The 22815-nt window shown below is 35.0% G+C and overlaps 1 protein-coding gene across 1 annotated transcript in view; it reads left to right on the forward strand.

The window, feature by feature from the left end:
* LOC103503383 (uncharacterized) overlaps nt 1–4890 on the forward strand; it is a 28949-nt gene extending 24059 nt beyond the window's left edge. Inside the window, exons 4-6 of the mRNA XM_008467559.2 lie at nt 2598–2769; nt 2868–3008; nt 4200–4890. Of these exons, the coding sequence (XP_008465781.1) occupies nt 2598–2769; nt 2868–3008; nt 4200–4577 (691 nt within the window). The 3' untranslated portion in view covers nt 4578–4890. The remainder of the gene's footprint in view (nt 1–2597; nt 2770–2867; nt 3009–4199) is intronic.
* Nucleotides 4891–22815: the final 17925 nt, after the last annotated feature.

Here is a 22815-nt window from a genome sequence, read left to right on the forward strand (position 1 = left end):
GCCCAAATTTCTTCGATGATTACAAATTGAATGAGGATTGGAATAACCAATATTCTTTCCAAAGTAGATGGGATCCACCATGGTATCAACATTTGACATCTCATGACTACAAGGTTGCTTTGTAAGAGAGACCATCCAAGAGAACTTCAAGGAAAGTAACACCATTTCCTTCTCATGTCTTTCGTCGTCATTAATACCAGTTCCTTGCTTCTTTAAGCACGATTTATGAGTGCTTTACAAGACTTTGATTTGGATTTGTGAACGAATCCTTCAAAAGGAGAGGATGATATGAACCAATCAATCTTGCATTTGATTTAATAATTTTGATGTAATTTTGGTATTTTCCCAATTTTTACCCTTTTTATGACATTTAAGTAGGGTTAATTTTGTCTATTTATGATGCATTAGGATTTTTGTTGAGAGACTATTTAAGCCTTGTTATTAAGTTGGTTTAAGTATTGTTTGACGAAGAATCAAGTTTTAGCCTTTGTGCTTGTTTTTAAGATTAACATGAAAGCTTCTTGAATTTTTCAAGAACATTCAAGTGGGATTGATCATCCTATTTGTGGAGTGTTCGAATCTTGGGGCAAAGAACTTGTGCTTGTTTCAAGATATTGATCTTAAGGCAATCCGCATCCAAACCAATCCTTAGGGTTGAAATCATATTGATTTGGGGGTTTTAGTGATTGAGAATTAGGAAGGGTTCTTGATTCCAATTGTTGGGGTTTTCATATCATCCCTCAACCCCTCACCTTCTATTTACAGCAAAATAACCTAACCTACTTACTAACTATTTACTAATATGCCTCAACTAACCGCCATATTAATATTTTCCAAATAACTCTACTATTTCTATCACTAGGGGCCTTAAAGATGCATCATCGGTCAGCACTGCATGGCTGTACTCATTTCTGCAGTTTTAATGTTTTGGCTCCTGTTGCTTGCTAAGTGTTCCGTTTTGATCCCTTTTAGACCTTGAACACCTTAGGAGTCTTCTTTTCTCTATTTTCTTTCTAAGAATTCAACTAAAAGTTAGATTCATGAGAACTAACACGATTTAGCTCGGGAAAGATAAATCTTTTACAGGGAGCTATTAGTACCTTTCTGCCAGTCAAGGACCTCAGTTGTCTAAGTTCTTTCTCTTTTCCTCATTAAGTCGCTCAATATTCTTCTTTCAAAACCCTTAAAATTTTCAAAGCAATGGCCGCCATGGTTTCTTCCATAGCTCCAGTAGCCGTCTTGTTCGACATCTTCTCCCTCGTTGTGGCTCAATCTAAAGAGTCTCCTGCTCTTGCTACCTCTGTTGTTTCGTTATTGAGCTCGCTTGCGTTGGTGCTTTTGTTGCTCTCACCTTTGGATCTACACTCAAAGCTTGATTCTCACATTGATGATATTTCATATGCGTTTTATGACTTTAACCTTGAATTCATTACTGATGCTCGTTATTGAGGGTTTTATTGACTATCAAATTGAGTGTATAGGATATGCTTTTGGATGTCGGGAATTAGATTTTATTAGATATTGCTGGTCTGTGTTTATGTTTTCATTGTGTTATCTCTTCATTATTTTCTTTTTATGTATCCACATTATTTGAGTAAATAAATTATTTCAGTTTTTTTTAAAAAAATTCAAGGACCTCAGTTTTCTCTTCTTTGTGGAAGGTCAAAGTTCCTAAGAAAGTGATTTCGTACACGGTAGATTAGACACCCAGGATTGTATCCAAGGGCTCACTACTTTGGTTTGCGCACAGAGATGTGGTCTTTGTAGACCGCAGGAGGAGGATCTTCATCATCTTTTGTGTGGCTGCGGCTGTTTGTTTACTTACTCTCTCTGAAGTCCATGCTAAGTTCGTGGGTTGATGTGATAGTAGGGATTGCTGGTCTTTCTCCAAAGAGATTGTTATGAACTTGCCGTTTGTTAAGGGAGAATCTTCTGGCAAGTTTGTTATATTGCTATCTTGTGGGGAATGTGGATTGAGAGAAACAGTAAAATTCTTGGAGGGGCGGAGTGATATTTGGATGAGGTTTGGGAGGGATAAAGTCTACTGCTTAGTTATGGGTGCTCGTTAGTGCGATTTTTGTAATTATCAGCTTACCAATAGTTTTTCTTTTTTTGTTCAAGCTTGTTCTTGTACGTAGTTGAGTTGATGTAACTGAAAGAGATAAGAGGAGAGTTTTCTCCAAGAATCAAATTGAAATTAATAAAAAGTTATCTACAAACAAGGGGCAATCTGTATATATAGAGAATTAAAAGAATCCTAAAAGAAAATTAAAAACTATTTAAGAAACTAAAATGTACTTATTCAAAGGATTAATCAAGATTAATTTGAATTTTCGAAATTATTCTAATTCTATTACATCATGAGGGTTTTTTTTAAAAATAAATAATTAAATTTTTTATCTCTTTTAATTGCCCGTTACATTCTTTCATTTTTTTCAACTAAAGCTCTTTTCTTAACAAAAAAAAAAAAAAAAAACTTAGAACATTTTGGAGGCGTTTTATATAAATATACATTTTGGAGGCGTTTTATATAAATATAGATTTTCTTACCTTGTGCTTATGTCTGTCCGTAGCTAATATTATATTTACCATCACAGAGAATGTCCCGTTGAACTGCGAGAGGCTATTGCAAGCATAATATTTGCTGCTCCTAGATGTTCCGACCTTCCAGATTTGCTTCAGCTGAAGAATTTGTTTGCAGTGAAATATGGGAAAGAATTTGTCTCTGCTATTTCAGAGCTTCGTCCTGATTCTGGAGTTAATCGATCAGTTAAGTGTATCTCAAGTTCATTCATGAATAGTACTATTTTGTTTTCTGAGAATGAAAAGCGAATTATTCATTCACATTCACTTTGTTTTCATTTCAGATTATTGAAAAGCTTTCAGTCAGTGCTCCTCCTGGGGAACTAAAGCTCAAGGTCATGAAGGAGATTGCTAAACAACACGGACTCAACTGGGATTCTTCGAGCACAGTATCTGAATTTAGTAAAACCCACGAAGATCTGCTGGTATGATTGCATACTTGTATTTTACATGTTCCTGAAATTTTGTGTTGATTGAACATTAGAGCAAACTTAGTCTTTGGTTGATGACTGTCTTGACTTTCATGAGCGTTAACAAACGACCTTATTGATCACTTTAAGCACAACCCTATAGTTGGTATTCGATTCATAACACTGTAGTGAAGTGATTAAGGGTTGATTAAGGGTTTATGTTTTTGTTACATCCTTGCCCTTATATCGTGGCTTGATTTGCTAAACCGTTGTTCCCAAAAGCCTAAAACGAACTAAGATTTAAAACAGAACTGAATTGGGAAATGCTTGCCTCTGAATTAAAATGTTCATGAGATTCTAGATTTGAAGAAGTCGGGAGCTCTTCCTTTTCCAGGGGACTATATTTTCTGACCTAAATTCTTTTGCCCACCCACATCTTTACTTATATTAAACTGCTGAACCCTAACAAATTGCCAACATCACTCAGAACCTTATTTAGTAAAAGACTAACAAGCTAACCGACTCATTTACATAACTAGGTCACAAATTCAGATGAAGATTTTTGTTTCCTCTGCTTAATATTATATCATTTTTACACTAAAACTTCATTTTTTTATGAAACTGAAATGGAATCATTTGTACGCTTACAGTTGACTCATTTGTCAGGTTTGACTGTGATTGGTTTGTCAATAGTTCCTTTATTTTGTTTTGTCAGAGGATATATCCAAAACTCATTTGATTAAATGTTTAAATGGATAAAACTGAAAGATGACTTCTTTTGACATAATGGGAACTGTGGATATAAATCCCTCAAGTTTGAGCTTGTTAATTTTTTCCAGAGAACTTCTAGTTGATTAGCATGCCAATTAAACGAGATGAATAGGAACATTGAAGGAAGGTCATTCTCCCTTTTTGAGCTTGTAAATTTATGCCTCGTAGATAATGAAAATGCTAGGAGGTATCAGCCTAGTTGAGATGTTCGGGTGCACCTGTCGATTCTTGGTTTATCTTTATTTGGTATCACTTGTACATTAAGCATTAGTTTCATTTCATTATCTTAATAAATAGGCTTATTTCTTGATTAAAAAAAACAAACATTTATGGACTTCTTTCTCATATGGAGTAGTTATGCGTCGCTATAAGCATTGTTGTTATAGTCAACTTGTTCCATTTTCTGTTGTCCATTCTGTGGCCTTCTTTATGCAGGGCGGACCCAAGGGAGTACAAGGAGCAGCAGTCTCTCAAACTCCTCAACACAGCTTCTTGAATCCTTCCATTTCTTATGGGTCGGCACTTCTTGCTGCATCTCCCATGGGAAAGAAAGAACCCGAACACCACCATGCAGTCGGCCCAATTAACTATAATACGAATGAAATCAAACCAGAACCTAAAAGTTTTGATGTCAAACCAGAAGTTGCTGCTAAATTAGATACAAGACCACCACCATCTGACGTATTAGAGAAAGCCAAAGCTGCCATTGCTTCAGCTGAGCGTGCCACTGCAGCAGCCCGAGTAGCTGCAGAGCTAGCAAATGTCAACCTTGGAACAATGAAGTTCGAAGGAGGACAAACTTCGGAGTGCTGAAGACAAAAAGAAATGTAATTTATACCTTTGTTTGATACCGGACTCGTGCATAAAGTCTGTTTGATGTTAGTTGAGTCTTAAAATCTTGAAGAGTGATGAGTCAGTCAACCAGTGGATCCAAATCTATGTAATTAATACAGTTTCAAGTAAACTTTATTTTCAAGTATTTGTTGTAAAATACTCAAGTTCTTATTTCACAAAGTCTCACCTTTGGTGATGTTGGTCTAGTTCTAATGGTTCAGCAGTTTGATATGAATGTCACATTAGATGAAAAGTAAGTTTGCTCTAAAATATGAGCAATGTTCTTCCTTCACATACGTGGATCCATGCTTCCTTTGCTTCTCTGTTTGGCAAATGTTCCCGTTTTTCATTTATAAAGCTTTTCACAAAAAGGTACAATATACTACTAATACAGTTTCAAGTAAATTTTATTTTCAAGTATTTGTTGTAAAATACTCAAGTTCTTATTTCACAAAACCTCACCTTTGGTGATGTTGGTCTAGTTCTAATGGTGCAGCAGTTTGATATGAATGTCACATTTGATGAAAAGTAAGGTTGCCCTGAAATATGAGCAATGTTCTTCCTTCCCATACAAGGATCCATGCTTCCTTTGCTTCTGTTTGGCAATGTTTCTGTTCTTCGTTTATTAAACTTTTTGAGTACAATGTACTCTTAATTTACTTTTAGTCTATGAAATTTGAGGTAAGTATTTATTTGTTTTCAAAATTTGTTTTAAATAATGAGGCATTGTAGAGGTGAGTTTTCAAATGATGTATTTTATTAATATTAACTATATTGACGATATCATTGTATTTGTAGGTTTGAGACTACGATATAGTGTTGTCCATCAATAGATGAGTTGTCAATAGGGATATGATACCAAGCATCATGAGATGTAGTTGCACGCACTCACTCGGGTTGAAGTGATTCAGTCATAGGTCTTCTGATCACGAATGGTACATTACGATTCATTTTCTTCCTCCACGACCTTCACTATAGTATTTTAGGGTTTATGGGAATAGATGAAAGCATTTAGACTAGTTCAAAACATGTGTTTGAAAATTAATTACTACAATAGTTAATTACAAGACATTCATTACAATAATTAATTATAATAATTATGTTAATCTACCAAAAATATTTATTGCTCCATAACTCAGTTACATATTGTTGTTTAATCAGTTACATATTATTTTGGTCTAGACAATCCTTTGAAAAATTACTTACAAGACATTCAAGGAATTTAGCACAGAAATACTACAATGCAATGATTTCCCATATTATACTACTTCTTCGCTCCTATTTACTGGCCATGAGCCGTAGTTGAATCGTGTAGTTGATGTGTCAAGTTCGACCACTATCATTAGTGAGGGAATGATACACTACCATTTAGAGAACTCCCTTAATAATCATTTGCTCGTTGTAGTTAGGCATAGAGTTAAAAACATGTATTTTCCAATGTTTTATGTCAGTCGTAACCATTAATCAATGTTATTTTGTGTTGAATCGCACGAACACCCAGTTAACTTTTGACCATGATCTGCTATCCTCAATGTTACCAATGGTGAAGTCGAAGAAGTATCTTCGCTTTGGATCGTTCCATAGTTGGGCATGGACAATTTGGTTTGTCCATACAATCGCGTCACCATTTTGCATGAACACCTCATTCTCATCCAGATATGCAGTAATCATTTCATCCACTTGAATTGCATCCTTAGAGAACAGAAAAAAGAAAAATGGAACCAAAACATGTAGTAAACGTGTGAAAACGCGTAGTTTATAGTGCAAATTCATAATTATTAGGAAATACATCTTACATATGTCCCATGCCTGTTTTACCTTGGTTTTCAGTGTTTTAACGCATGATTAATAAGAGAAGAAGAATAGTGAATTGTAGAGGAGCATATGCAAAAGCTACACGAGAAGAACCTTGTTGGTGAAACATCTCTAGATGAGGAACGATATCATCACGCGAGGAAGGTTCACTAGAAGAAAAGAATGGTACTTGGGGTTGATGTGACTTGACAAAGGTTGTAATCACGTTGATATGATCAAAATAATAGAATTTTTCCGTCGGAAGTTGCATATAAAAGGATCCCATCTCTACTAGACAAAGTGTGCTTCAATGGGCTAAAATCTGGAGAGTGGCAGAAAGAACTAGCCTTTCTGCTGCCTTTAAAAGCTTTCTTCTTCTTCTTCTTCGGTCAGTTTGCAAGTAAGATCTTAGAGAAAGAATAGAGAAGATTCCGTTATTTTTCCTTTTCCCAACTTGTAATGTCATTCTCTTTACTTTTCATTTTTGTATATTTCATTGTAATGTATATGGTTCATATTGTACAGTAGCCTAAGGCCTACATTCTTTAATACATTGCACATTTATCCACTTTCAATCCAACATCCTTTACTGTTCATTTGTCAATGTTCTATGAGTTGCTTAGATTTATGATAAGTTCTTAATAAGTACTTTAGCTTATAAGGTATATTGCGTTAGTTGACCTATAATCATCACATGGTCAGCGTTTGTCGTCAATTAATCGAGAGATTAAGTAGCAAGGACACGATTAACGTGCGTGCAAGGAGGAGTTTGGAGACAAACTCCATCTTGGCAAGATAACTTCCATCACTTGTATCTCGAAAGGAGAACAAGTGTGGGTATTTGACATCGAGAGGTTGTCACCCTTAAAAGCGACGTGCTTTAAGTCTTATAAGCAACAACTGCTAGATACATATTGCTTAATGAAGCTTAGTCATTTGCATCCGGAGAGGCAAGCAAGTGTGGCGTTTAAGACACTGAGAGGTGCATGCCTTAATCATAAGCTAGCTAACTGATCTATATCACATCGTGGCTTATCACGTAAATTAATCGCTTGCAATACAGAGAGATCCTTCACACCTTCTTAATACAAGTTAGTTCATATTCCATCTCACCATCATTTTTATCACCTTTTATAGATTCTCTAGTGTAGATAATAGATTTAGCTTAGACACACTTTACTTTACTGTATAATTATTTTATACCGCCTAGATGATGAGTGAGCCTTAAAACTAAGCTTTGATATCAACTTCTTATGTTCGACTTTGGATTACCCAAAAAATCTATTGTTTCGCTTACACTTGGGCAAATGATAACTTGTAGAAATACAAGTTATTATAGTCTTTTAAGTAAAATAATGAAGTCTTATTGCATGAAAACAGAAGAATTTAGAGGAAAAAGTAGGCGATTTGATTATTCTGCGAAATGTATGATACATATCCTTGTTTTACTATGGTTTAGTGCTCTTATCACAAAATTTTAGGCAAAAAGAAGTGAAGCTCGGTGATATCATGTTTACGTGAGAAGACACGTTCAATGCTTGCGGCAAAAAAGTATAAGCTAGGCATTTAAGGCACTAGCAAAGAAAATTGGTTGGCGGGAAATTCAGAGGACAAAATAACGTCTCCGTAGCGCCATTGTAGCTTTTTAGCCAAACAAAATTGGTTAATGACGCGTGGCGTCTTGTCAACATTAACTCTCATCTTTAAATAGAGCCACTCACTCCAGACCAAGGTGTGCACATTTTGGCCAAAGAGCAAGTTCTTATATCGTCCATCTTCTTCCTTTCCTTGAGTTTAGGTGAGAGCTTAGAATAAGAGAAAGAGAGAATCATCCCCTCCATCTTCCTCCTCATCAATAGGCAAAAGTCAGAACCAAAGAGTATGAGAAATTAGACTCTGCGGCGTGACATCTTAATTCTTTTGTATTTTGTTATGTTGTTTTGTAAGATGAACACCATGGCCGAGAGGCCTAAAGTTGTTTGTTTTAGAGCAATGCATTTCATCTTCCATCCTCCCATATTTCTTATTCTTTCCATGTTCAATCTGTTTGGTTAGCTAACTAGTAATGAGTTATGTTTTTGATACTTAGAGAATCAAAATGGATATACTATGAGTTTCTTAAGTTAAACACGAATATCTTAACATTGTACATTTGAGAGAAGAACAATGATATAGATCGTAATTGCCTGTCAAGTGAGAATCACATTTAGCTAATCAAGTGGCCAGAAGATTGTAGCAATGCAATCTTATTGCCAAACTCATCCTTTGCATACATTACCAAGAGGATACTATATGTGGCGATAGCACCGAGAGGTTACCCACCTTAATTAAGGATAAGTTACTAATAGCACATTCAAGATGATCAGATACAAATTATTGCTTAACTTTGTGTATTTGCATCTCGAAAGGCGAGCAAAATATGACAAGAGCGCTGAAAGGTTGCTCAAACTAATTCCGAGCTAATACATGCTTTGTATCGCCTTGAAGTATTAAAGCACAAATTATTGTGTTTAGAAAATTAAACCTTTCCTTCCTCGCCATGTTTATAATGAGTTCATATTTCATTGTTCCATCTCGCCATGCTCACCTTGCACCGCCAAGCACAATAGTGTAAATAGTTAGGATAATTAGCATACTGTTCATATTAAACTGTATAGCTTATACCCCCATGATTTAGTGCACGATAAGATAAATTAGGAACTTGAATTCCCTGTGTTTGACCGTGGACTTACCAGGAAACCTATCTTCGCTTATACTTAGGCGATAAAGAGGAAAACTTGCACGATAACGTTTACTTTAGCAATTTAGCAATGCATGAATAGGAGTGCACCTTTTATCACATCACCCTATTTAGTCGCTTAATAGTCACTTACTTAGAGTCCTCATGTTAAATCTATAAGCACAATACTTTTACAAATATAACGCATAAGCAAACAAGCAGCAAGCAATAAGAAAAGTTGTACTCAATGAGGATTTAGTAGTTACGTGAGGATAAGAGACATAGTGAGCGTCTCGCATGCAATGACCATGGCTTGCTGCATAGAGAAAATATATATACTAGAACACACGCCATAACACTAAACGCTAAGTCCGAATCTAATCTTAACAAGCAATTAGCAATATATTATATAATTAAATGTGATGTGGGGCACTTACATTTCCTAAAATCCATGTGTTTTTCTCAAATGTTTGGAAGAAATCATTTTTTCAGAATGTGTGGGCAACAATCTGTTCTTCATTTTTGGCCTTTGGATTTTCCTTCCAAGACAAGTAAGTCTTCTATAGATTTTCATCAAATGGACAAAAGGCAACATATCTCAGTATTCACCTCTCTTTGACTTCTAGAACAAGCACTATAGGCGGTGTTTCATCAATCGATTATTTAGTTTCTTTCCCTCATCTGGTGGAAACTTTTTCGGCTTCTTCCTCTTACGTGGTGGTAAAGGTGTATCCTTATCCTACAATCCATTTAGATTTAGTAATTGACCTTAAGTGATCTAATTATAAACCTTAAATTGTACATGTCATACATACCTTGTCTTTATCTAGTGATGGTTCAATCACTTTTCCTTTGATGAGAGGTTTGTATGTTGAAAGGAGGTTTTTTGAACTGTTTTTCATCTGATGGTAGGATTGGAAGCACTAGCACATCTTGAATCAGATTCTTCACCATGGACTATTGACTTAACCATGATATCTTCGATTGGATCGTTCGATGGGTCTACCGTTGGTTCAACCGAATCTTTGTCAGCTTGATAGGTCTCATCCACATCAACATTGTGATCCTCATGTATGTGTCCATCCTTATTAGCTCCTTCCTCACTAACCTTTCCATCATTGGTGTCTCTGTTGATGCATGAGGATTCTGAGACACACTCTAAAAAGAAGTAAAAAAAAATGTCATACCTAAATGATCATGTACCGACTAACTAAACATTCAAGTATTGCTTAATTTAAAAAAAAAAAAAGAATGCAAACATATCATACCTTGACTAAGACCATGATAAACTCCTTTATGGTCGATAACTCGATCATAAAGGGTGACACCATGTAGTCCAATCAAGAGTTATGTAGTCCAACTTAAATTCAATATCATCTAGTCTGAAGTCCACGCGACATTGGCTTTCGACCACTCTAGAAGTGGTTGAACTTCGATTCCAATCCTTTAGTCTAATTAGGGCTTCGTGTATGTTGAAAGTGAAGCAATGTCATAAGCAGGGGCAGTGTAGTTATCCTCATGAGGAAGAGTGTTGAGGCAAATATTGACCCGTTTAAAGATAACTTATTCTCAATCTATATCATGCATATATTCATTATTTTGATATTTTTATCCATAATATGAAAGTAGACTTTGATACAAATCCAACATAATAAAAATCACTTAAAATGGAGTTCAAACGAGGGAGAACGGTCAAATTGAACATCAGGGGTAAATTTGTAAATATTCAAAAGTTATGACACGTGTCAGCCATCCACACTCGCGAACAACCCAGACTTCACGTGTTCAAATCCTAAGCGAAGCATTTATTTTTCAAGATTTTTCAAGCCAAAACGACGCCATTTTGGTCATCCGTGCGCCTTAAATGTCAACGATTCGATCTTTAGCCGACGCAAAATAAAATCTGAAAATTTCAAATTTTGGTCCGTGCGCGTTCTTTCGTACTCCCCTATCAGCGTTTACACGTGTCACCTCTTGGAGTCGCTCGCCTCTTCCACCATCCGAGGTTGAATCCGACCCGACGTAAACATTATTTTTCACATTTCTTCAATGGCAATTTGGTAATTTTTTACCAAATTTCCGAAATTTCTCTAAATTTCCGTCATTTGAAGTGCTTTTTTGACCTAGAGGTCATGGTTTCGAACCCATAAGACGGTTGTTCCATTTCTTTTCTATATAAACCCTTAATTTCTTATATTTTCATCATCAATTCACCATTTTCTCTCAAATAAACTCCCAAATTCTCCCAATTTCCAGAATCCTATCCATCATTCTGCCATTTTTTCTCTCTTTAAATTAAATTCCAGATTTCTTGATGATGAAGGACTAATTTCTTGAGGTAAATGGGCTTAGGTTTAGTTCTTTCTTTGAGAATTTCTCTTCTTTAATTTTTCCATGTAATTAGGGTTTGATTCAATCTTGAATCAAAATGTAAATTTTTGTTGGAATTCCTAATTTTTTTGTATCAAGAATTAAACACATGTGTCAATTTTATAATTCTTGTCAAATTCATTCTTGATTTCGATTTTGATTCAATCTTTGTATGCAAGGTACTTATGTATGATAATTAATGCAAGATTAATTAGATTACTTTTCTCTATACAAAAATTTACTTGATTATTGATTGTTTTTCACCAATTCTTGAAATTGAATGGTGTTTGACGAATTTCTCTTGTTATTGGCATTTTTTTAAAATTAATTGCATATTTTTTGACTACACAATTAATTCCCAATTAATTCTTGAATTGCCAAAATTGTGAAGGAAATTTTTAAAGAACAAGTTAAGGACTTTAGTTAATATTGCAAGAATTAAAATAATTTTCTATGGAAATCATCACTTTTCTTGTCTTGATCAAAATTCTTCCAAGATCAAGCAAGTTGATCTTGTGAAGAATCTTGAATCAAGAACCCCTCTTAATTAAGCATGATTCAATTCTTAATCATCTTTGATTCAATGATAAGAATAGATTAATAGCTAAGCCTATTCCTCACTTTTCTTTTTGAGTTTCAATCTTTAATTTCTTTTCTTGTGAATTGACCTGCAATTTAAAATTTCCCTTAATTCTTGGTCCTTATTGATTTCTCCCAGATTGTTTTTAATGCCTTTATTTTTGTTACTAATTTTATCTCTTTGAAGCTTTTATGTAATAAATTTTACTTAGCTTCATTCTCTTGGGTTTGACACCCGTGTTTGCACCTATCTACGGTAAGGGTAAATTACAAATGTCAAAGCGAATCTAGGTTAATACCATTATTCAACAATTTTAATTTTCGAACGTACTTGTGTTTAATAATGTTCTTACCTACATTGCATAATTCTTTATGCATACAAATCACCTTTGTCAAAAATGGCGCTGTTGTCGGGGAGTGACACGATATAACATATTTCTTAAATCTTTGCTTACATATTTTTTGTTAGTATTTTCAGAAAAGCATATTAGATTTTTAGTCTTTCTTTAATATAAAAAAAAAAAAAAAAATTGCATGCTATTTTCTTTTTCTTTGCTTTCTTTAGTGCATGACTAGATTATCCAATGCATCTAGATTAGAATTTGTTGAATACATAACCTTGCATGAAAGAAGACTAAGGAAAGAAAAGAAAAAGCTAGTTAGTTCATCTTTAGAATCTCACATTTACACATTTGAATCATCCTTTGAAGAGCCTTTAGAGTCTTCCTTTGAGAACAATTTGAACAGTCCAATGGGAGAAGTGACACTCGAAAAAGCCTTTAGAGAAGTATATGAGCACGATGTCCATCAAAGGCCAATAGGTATAGTGATTCCAGCTACCATAACCAACTTTCACCTTAGGTCGGATTTGATCTCAAATTTACCTATCTTTAGAGGATCCAATGGAGAAGACCCACATAAACACCTTAGAGAATTTTCTTGGACATGTGATCTCATTAGACCTCATGGGGTAACCGAAGAAATATATGAGCCCGATGTCTATCAAATGCCAATAGGATATGTGCTTGATTATTTGTAAATGCAAATTCATTCATAGATGTGTCATATTAAACTATAAGTGAGCGACTTAGTAAGCGAAAATAGGATTATGCGATAAAAGGTGGAATTTCTATCTCTGCGTTGCTAATTTCCTCATGATATGCATATAATACAAGTTTTCCACTCTATCGCCCAAGTGTAAGAGAAGAGAGATTTCTTGGTAAGTCTTGGGTCGAACTTAGGGAATTAGTGTTCTGATTGAACTTATCGCATAACTAATCCTATGCGGTATACTCTGTACAATGTGGATATGAATAGTCTATTTTGTCCTAATTATATATACACGAAGGTGCAATTGGTGGTGCAAGATGATCATGCAATGGGTGCATGGTAATATGAACTCATGTAGTAGGCATGACATGAAAGAATATTTAATTAACTAATCTCAAGATATTGTGAATTAATATTTTGAGGCGATATAAAACATCTATTAACTTCAGAATTAAGGCAAACGTCCTCTCAGAGCCTATACCATACTTGCTCGGATCTCGTGATCCAAATACTTAAAGTGCAGCTATGATTTGTATTTAATCAATTTGCATGCATTGCAAGTAACTTATTTAATTTAAGGCGGGCATCCTTTTGGATCTTTCGCCACAAACGTAACATTTCTGTAAACTATGCAAAGAATAAATTCGACGATGAGATTGTATTGTTACATTCTCTTCGCCGCTCGCTTAGTTAAATATGGGTTCTCACTTGCCAGGTAATTACGCTCAATGCGATTGTCTTTTCTCTTGGATAAACAATGATTGATGTATGTGTTTAGCTAAACAAAACTTAGAGAACATACATCCTAATTCTCTAATATAATAACATAATACATTGCTTATAAACTTATTAAATGCATTGAAAATGGTTAGCAAAAGAGAAATGAGAGTGGTAAAAGAAGTGCATTAATATTATAAACATAGCTTTAGGCCTCGTGGCCATAGAGTACATTTTACAACTTAATACATGAAAATATAAAATGGGATTCAAAGAACTGAATCAAGCCTCATAATATGATTTCTCATACTCTTCTTCTTTGATTTTTGCCTGATTTGATGAGAGAAAATGGTAGGGACAGGACTCTCTCGCTTTTTATTCTAAGCTCTCACTTAAAACTTAAGACATAAAAATGGGATGAAAAATGAGCTTGCTCTATGGTCCAATTTTGCACACCTTGTTATGAAGTAGTTGCTTCTATTTATAGGTGGGGAGTGATGTTGACAGGACATTCCATACCTTATTAATGCTTGTAATAAAGATGTATCAGTGCCACGCAAACGTCCTTTTGTCCTTTTTCTAACTTCTGCACCAACCAAATTTGTCTGCTAGTGCTTCAGATCGCCTAGCTTGTTATGATCGTCCCCTCATTTATTGAACGCATCTCCTTGCTTGATGTTCTATCACCAAGCTCCACTTCATTTTGCCTAATATCCTATGATAAGACACATAAAATGCGATAAACAGAGATAAAGTTCTTCTGTAGCCTGCGATACACAAGTTCATCAAATTCTATACTATTCCCTGCATTTTCTTCTAATTTTATGTGATGAGGCTTCATTATTTTACATAAAAGGCCACAATAAATTTTATTTCTATAAGTTATCAATATGCATGCTCCTCATCCATCGGCTTAATCGTCTGTGTACAAGCTTGAATTTGGAACATCAACCAATAAGTATTAGTTATTAAACCAACCCTAATGTGAAGGCGGAAGAAGAAAAAAACCATGACGTACCATTTATGATTTGAAAACCTGTGTCTCAATCACCTTTAGCCCAGATGAGTAAGTGCAACTTCACTGCATGATGCGTGGTACCGCATCATGGGAAGCTCTATTGGTTAACTACGCACTTATGGAGGATGCTATCTCATACACTCAAACATCAAAATGAAACGATAACATTAACAAAATAATAACAAGTATAAAATTATTGAATATTGAAAAATAAAAACATGGAAAACCATAAAATTACTAACCTGAAAGCTGAAGGGAATTCCATATGGGCTATAGGACTTTAGGAACTTCTTATTTGTGGGTTTCTTCTTATGCAAGGCTACTTTTCCATTCAATACTCCTTTCAAGCTACCAAGGGTCTTAGACTCTTAACCCATATCAACTCACCTAGTTGTAGCTAATGAAGTCCTTAAAATCATCTATGAGATCAAACATGGTCCAATCCATGTGCTACCTCCCCTCCCTCCCCATTATCACTAACTTGATGCAATAAAGCAAGAACATCTTCACCGCATCCTTGTCACTCTAAAAAATTTAGGGTTGATAATCTTTATCCAACTCAGACCCACTCATATTTGTCCTATTGCTCAAGTATAACCGTCTTGTGTAAGGGCTTTCTTCTATAATAATTGAATTAGACGTCTCGGCCTAAACCTCAACTTTGTGATAATGTAAAAATCCTCTCACCCAAAGGAGAACTTCTGACCGAGTAATTGTTGTAGAATTATTTTTATACATAACTTTTTTCGCAGATTGAATGCCAGATAGAGTATGAGAATTGTTTTTGTGCCTCTCATATGCTTAATTATACTTTGTCGATTCATCATTTAAGGATCTATTTCTGCAACTTGCAATGTGTGTAGACTAAGTTATCCAATAAAAAGTACTAACCTTTCTTTTAAGTGAGGACTATACTAGAAAAGGTACACTTCCTCACCATGCGTTGACATTTCTTCTACTTCTACGTTGAGTACAAGTTTTTCTCACCCTTGCCCAATCACGCTTGCCCAAGTGTAAGCAAAGCGAAAGATTTCCTATGTATGCAAGGGTCGAACATAGGGAATTTCTATTAAACTTAGTTATAAAGCCTACTTCTGATTTCAAGCGGTATAAATTCTATACTCTATAAATATAAAACTATACTAATCTAATTATTTACGCTGAGGATTCTGTAGAGGGGAATGGTATGGATGATTATGGGTTGCGAACTAACTTGCATTAAGAATGATGCAGGAAAGTCTCTGAATTCTTAGCGACCTAAGACATGTGAGATGTTCTTGATGCGATATAAATCATTTAACCATCTTATATATATTTAAGACGAGCAACCTCTCGACGTCTAAACACCACACTTGTTCTCCTTTTGGGACATAAATAGTAAAGATAAGTTAAGTAATACATATATAGGCTTCCTCAACCATAAGAATCACATTGGCTTTCTATTTAAGGTGAGCAACCTCTCGACGCCTAAACAACACACTTGTTCTCCTTTCAGGACACAAATGATTAGAGGCGAAATGCCATAATGGAGTTTGTTTCCAAACTCCCTTATGTGCTTGTTTAGCAAGGTCCTTGCTACTTACTCTCTTGAATAGTTAGTGATGAGCGTTAATCAGACGATTGAGTTAATCTCAGGCTAAACACGATGAGTCTTATAATTAAAGCATCCTTATCAAGCACATAACGCACACTTAGACTGTCACACCCCATCCATAGACGTACTTGCTTGTCATGCTAGACGCGGCATGACTTCAGTATCTTCAATGCATTAAACGCCAAAGACACTCAATTTTGAGGTCTTTAAGCATTGCTTAGTCGCCTATCCTCTTAAGCTTAACTTAGGAAATATGCCTTAGGCGACTAAACAACTTAACACAAAGAATAAGATGTAAACACTCATTTTATTAACTTGAGTCACGCAATTACAACACTTACAACATTTAGCCAAAAATACATAATCAATATTTAAACTTAAGATCTAAACACCTAGTAGCTCTTCTCGCCTAGCAAGCCTTTCAGCCTTCCTTGACCTTAATGCCTAATCACCAGGAAGTAAAACTTTTAAACATAAGTCAACAGATTTAGTGAGGTTTGAAGAAATCCTTTTCATGAAATATCTTTTGTAAACATCATTTCATTAAACGTCAAATCGCATAAATCCACCGTTTCGTATAAACACATCATTTTGCATAAACACACATTAGTCAATAATCATTCCTTTTGCCAAGAATCCCAAATCATTCACCATGCTAAATCTAATAACTTGGCAATTAGACTACTGTAACAACAATATCCGAGAATATTCTGATTCGATCTTGTTGCTCAGGACGTTAAACACAATGCAATATTTTTCCACATTGGCCAGCTTCGCTCCACCATATAGTCCTTTTTTACATGGCTGCCTTCACTCCTTATGTGCAGATAACAATTAGCTCATTGATAGGAAATAGACTAATGGTTTGAACACCATTTCCTTAATCATTGAAATCACATAAAACATGCTTTCAACATAACATAAACTTTTCATGGAAATCTCTTTAAAAAACATGCATATCGAAATCATTATTTCAAATCAGTACAAACTTAATAAAGGAAGCTTGAAATCATGTAAATCATTTTGAAGAAACACTCACTCTACTTGAATACTCAAACTCGAATTACTTCTCTTCTTCTTCTCGTGTAGACACTTTGGCAGCACTTCAACATTAAGCCTTTTCTTTCCAAAATTTTTGAATAACAATCCTCAATAATCTGGCTGAAGATTTCTATTTATACTACTCCATAAGTAAGCTTAGTCACCTTTAATATCTTATCAGTTGCTTGCCAGCTCCTACTCTTAGTGGTGCACGTGTAAGCTTAAGGTTTAACTTAATTATGCTTAACTTAAACTCCACATGTGGCCCATTAAGCAAACTTTAGGAAATTTATGGCCTTATTTCTTCTCGCCTAGTCCTTCATCTCGCAAGACACATTAAATGCATAAAAACACAACTTTCAAAAAAATCTTGTCACATAACCTTTCTTGCGAACTAACCAACGTCTTCTCGCATAGACCACCCAAAGCGCCTATTTCAGGACACTTAGCCAAATTTTTACTTCTTATCTTAACTACGGGTCTTACATAAACTACTTAAAACATTTCAAGAAGATGAATGGCAAAGAAATGGCAAGGAGATAGTGTATAAACATGCATTGCATTGATAACGTAGGCCTCTTGGCCATGAAAATGCCATACTGGGTGTAAAAACACTTAAAAGCATAATTAATCAGACGTGATGACTTATGTAAGGTGCATTCTCTTAACATTATAAAATTTTCACTGAAAGCTACACATTTTGGTCCCTTATCTCAGGTTTTGACTCCATTGTTTTATCTAAAAGGCCACTATAACTTGTAATTCTACAAGTTATCATTAATTTTAAACTAATTACATCGTCCGGTTCATCCTCGACCGCTCTCAACAAGATGTAATGGCATAAAGGTCCATTGAACACCAACTTGACATCCAAGAGATGTCCAAAGACGGTTTTCCTAAACATATAAAGTTGTCTAGGTGGTAACTTATTTTTAATATTTGAGATGTGATTACATGTAGAAATACAAGTTATTATAGCCTTTTAGGTAGAATAATAAAGTCTTAACGCATAGTTTTAGAAAAAAACATGTAGGAAAGTGAGTAAAGTAATCGAGTTGTACATTGCAATCACAAAAGAGCGTTATTATACTTGTTTATCGAGTTTTAGTTGTCTTATTGCAGGATTTTAGCCGAGATAAAGAGTAGTCTGAAGACATAATGTTAGGTGATGAAGCCTTAACGTATAACTTTGGAAGAAAATATGTAGGAAAGTGAATAAATTAATCGAATTGCACATTGCAACTTACAAAAGAGCCTTATGTCTGTTTATCTCGTTTTAGTTGTCTTATTGCAAGATTTTAGGTGAGAGGAAGCACTAGCAAACAAAAAGTGGTTGGTGCGAAAACCTGCAGTAGGTACGGATATCTGTGAAGCTGATGAACAACCTTTATGTCACATCACAACTCGTCTATGAATAGAGGCTTCTTCTTCATTGAACGTGTGCGAATTTTGGCAAAACACATATTGTAGAGAGCAAGCTCCTTTCCACCGTTTCTTCTTTATTTTTAGGTGAGAGTCTGTAAAAAAGAGAGAGACTACCCCTTTCCATTTTCCCGTCGTGTAAAGGCAAAAATCCAGAGCCAAAGAGTATGAACACCCATACTTTGTGGCTTGGCTCATTCTCTTTATTCTATTTATATATTTTGCTAATGTTAGCTTGTAATTTTAACTCTATGGCCGAGAGACATAAAGTTTTATCTATAATAATGTTTTCCTTCTATCATTCTCCCATGTTTCTGTTTCTAATTCATTCATTATACATTTAGTTAATTGGTTGCATAATGTAGGATGTTTTAACACTAGAGATTATGCTTGAATGCATTATAAATGATGTTTAGCCAAATATGAACATTAATACCTTATCTCTGTTAAGAGAAAAAATAAAGTATTGACTGTTTTTACTTGACGCATAATGACCCACGTTTTGCTAACCATACATCGAGGAGTTTGTAGCAAAACAATCTTGTCGCTGAATTTGTCTTTGGCATATTTCTTACAAATGCACGATATGTGTGGCAAAATAGCAAGAGGTTGTCGCCTTAATAAAAAAAAATTGCTTATAGTTTAAACAAGCAAAAAAGATACAAATCAAGATTAACTTTAAGTATTTAGATCCCGATAGGCGAGTAAGTCTTGTGAAAGCACTAAGAAGTTGCTTGTCTTAATTCTAAAGTTAATAGATGGTTTGTATCGCCTCAAAATGTTAAACTCTCATGTTTTACATACGATTAATTAAATTTTCATTTACTTCCATGCCAAAGCACCGAGTTCATGTTCTTCACATTTCACCGCCACATCCACCTTGCTACTTTTATTTATAGTATGGAGCTTGAGTGATGTTGCATAAATAACGCAATAGAGGGTGAGGCTTCCACGATGCCACGTATGGAGATGTGGCAAAAATGTTTAATTTAAAGAATAATATAGGCTTTTCATGATGTCATGCATGTACTCGTCGTCGATGCCCCAATTGCTACTGACGTTGCATGCAATTCATCATGAGAGGTTGACCTTTTACTGATGCTGCTTTGACCGCGTCGGCCAAGGTTGAACATTTAAAAAATTCTGACAACCATATCACGATGCCAGCTTGCATGGTGTCTTGAGAGGTTGAACCTTTGTCGACGTGTGGTAAGTAACGTTGTGAGATGTGTGATGTTTTGACTAATTTTGACAGGGTTCTCACGACGCCAGAAGTGACTGTATCACCAGTTGGGAATCCTATGCTGACGCCATAAGTGAAACGAGAGTTTCTCTATAAAAAATTAACTTTACATTATGTATTTCAAAGAACTGAGCAGGAGAAAGCTGAGAGAAGAGAAGGCCAAGAGGGAGTTGACAGAGGCCGAGAAGAAGAGCAATAACCACCGCTCTTTCTCTTGTTCCATCTGCCATTGTCGCTCTTCATTCTGATAAGTAGTTTACTTTGGTTTAATTTTGTTTTAGTTAATTAGTTTTAGTATTTAAATTTAAAATTAGTTTTAGGTTTTAGATTTTAAATTAGTTTTAGCATTTAGATTTTGATTTAGTTGTTAAATAACTTTTTAATAGAAGAATGAAAGTTTGGTGTAAAATTCATGAAAGAATGTGATTTCTTTTTTTAGTTTGAGAATACATCAACTGATGAATAAATGTATATTGTATGGGAGTTTGCTGATGGATGAATGTATACATTGCATTGTATGAGAGTTTGCTGATGGATGAATGTATATTGTATGTATGTTTGATATCAATTTTGTTTTATATTTTAGAATTACAATCTGCTATATTGAATGCGAAGAAAGAAAAGGAATAGTATGAAAAGCCTATAGAGGAGCTTATATGCAATGGAGGAGCTCAAAGAAAGTCAAATAGTAACAGTCAAGGTTCAACATGTACTGTAGCTAGTATGGTCATAGAGATATGGGTAGAATTAGGAGGTGCATCGAGAAAAATACGAGGTTGCTTCAAACAGAAACAACCCTTACTTTGGTGGTTTGGAAAATTGATTCGGAAGAGAGGAGCAGAAAGTGACAAGATCAAGAACCGAACATGTAAGTCATAGAAAGCTCCTCAATTGCATATTACGTAAATATGATTGGTTGTTAAAAAAGCAATCAATCACATTTACTTAATATGTAAGTGAGGAACTTTCTATGGCTTACTGTCTATTATTGATCTTGTCATTTACTGCTCCTCTCTTCCCAATATTTTTTCTGGAACCACAAGAGCAAGGATCATTTCTGTTTGAAGCAACCTCATGTTTCGTTCAACAAAGCTCGTAACAATATTCAACTTCTTTGCATATTCTGTCCATGTCCCTATGATCATACTAGCTACAGTCATGTTGAGGCAATGTGTAACAGTTGAGAAACTGGCATTGGCGCTTAGAGCTATGTTTTAAGTTATGATTTTTTACTTGTTATTATTCATGTAACTTCTGAACTTACAAACGTGTTTTTTTAATATTTGAATTAATATTAATATAAATTTGATTTGGAATTTTAATAATTTCCTTTTAATTTTACGTTAATTGTAATTCTATTTGGAATTTGAATGATCTTTTTATTAATTTTAGGTTAATTATGTTTTCAGAATGAATTTAAATCAGATAACACTGCCGATGCCGCATACTAGACGATGTCGACGTACTTGACAATGTCGGCAGTAAGGTATTTTCAATGCTGTTAATAAACGTCGGTAGTTTCTCACTATTGACGTGTTGACCATTTCGATGAATAGTGCTGGATTGTAACCCTTTTGTCGATGTCAACCCGTTTGCGGGTCGGGAGTGCCTTTGACGACACATCTCTCATGACGCTCTTGCTGACGACCATTTCTATGTTGGTATAACCTTTTTCAACGTGGATCTGACATCTGCCGACGCATTTTTGTGTCGGTAGAACTTCTTCTTGTAGTGATACTCACTCCATAAGATTGTGACGCAAGATAGACTTACCGAGAAATGCTTTTTGCCACTTGCACTTGGGGGAGAAAGAGGAAAACTGGTACTAAAACGTTGATCATTATGCATTAAGCAACACATAGGTAGGACATGTACATTGTATTGCATAATCCTAAGCTAGACACCATCATTAATCACATTATCAGAGCTTCGCATGGCACATCTATGGATTAACTTTGCACATATCACATAAGATATACCTCCAAGAGAAGTAGTACAAAGTCAGTCTTCACTAAGTGGGAACAACATGTCAAATTAGCTTGGAAGAAGTCTTTAGTATTGATTTTATTGACAAGAAACATATGCAAAACATAAAACACAAATACCAGAAAAAAAAATTCCTTTTAAAATCTTGGTGGCATCTTGGGTCAATCTCAACTGAGAACAACACGAGTTCATCATGGTACTTGATCCAAGAGCACTAGAATGCCACGAGATAAGGATTTTATATGCAGTTTGTGATGTATCTTGGCCCAATCTCAGTCATAATCGTCTCCAAGATTACCCCACATAATGCATGTGAAACCCAATAAATCTTGGGACTCATTCAACAAATATCAAGGCAATTTCATCAATCTCGGCCAAGAATGTTCATCTACATGATACCATATTGATGAAATTGTCAAGATTCATAATGAAACCACCTGCATTAACTTAAAATCTTGTCTTACATCCATCTACAATAGAAAACTAACTACATATTTTCCTATTAGCTAGCCCTAGACTTCACATAAAACACTATAACAGAACTTAAAATCCACCTTTAAACTATGGAATTTTTCTAGGTAAACCACCTTCACGAATTTAAGATTGATGATGACTTCTTGAAAATTTGACAGGCAAAAATTAGTCAGATCTCTTCAATTTAGGGAGCAAACACGTTTCATCTCC

Source organism: Cucumis melo, chromosome 9 (genome assembly GCF_025177605.1).
Source record: "Cucumis melo cultivar AY chromosome 9, USDA_Cmelo_AY_1.0, whole genome shotgun sequence".
Classification (NCBI taxonomy): Eukaryota; Viridiplantae; Streptophyta; class Magnoliopsida; order Cucurbitales; family Cucurbitaceae; genus Cucumis; species Cucumis melo.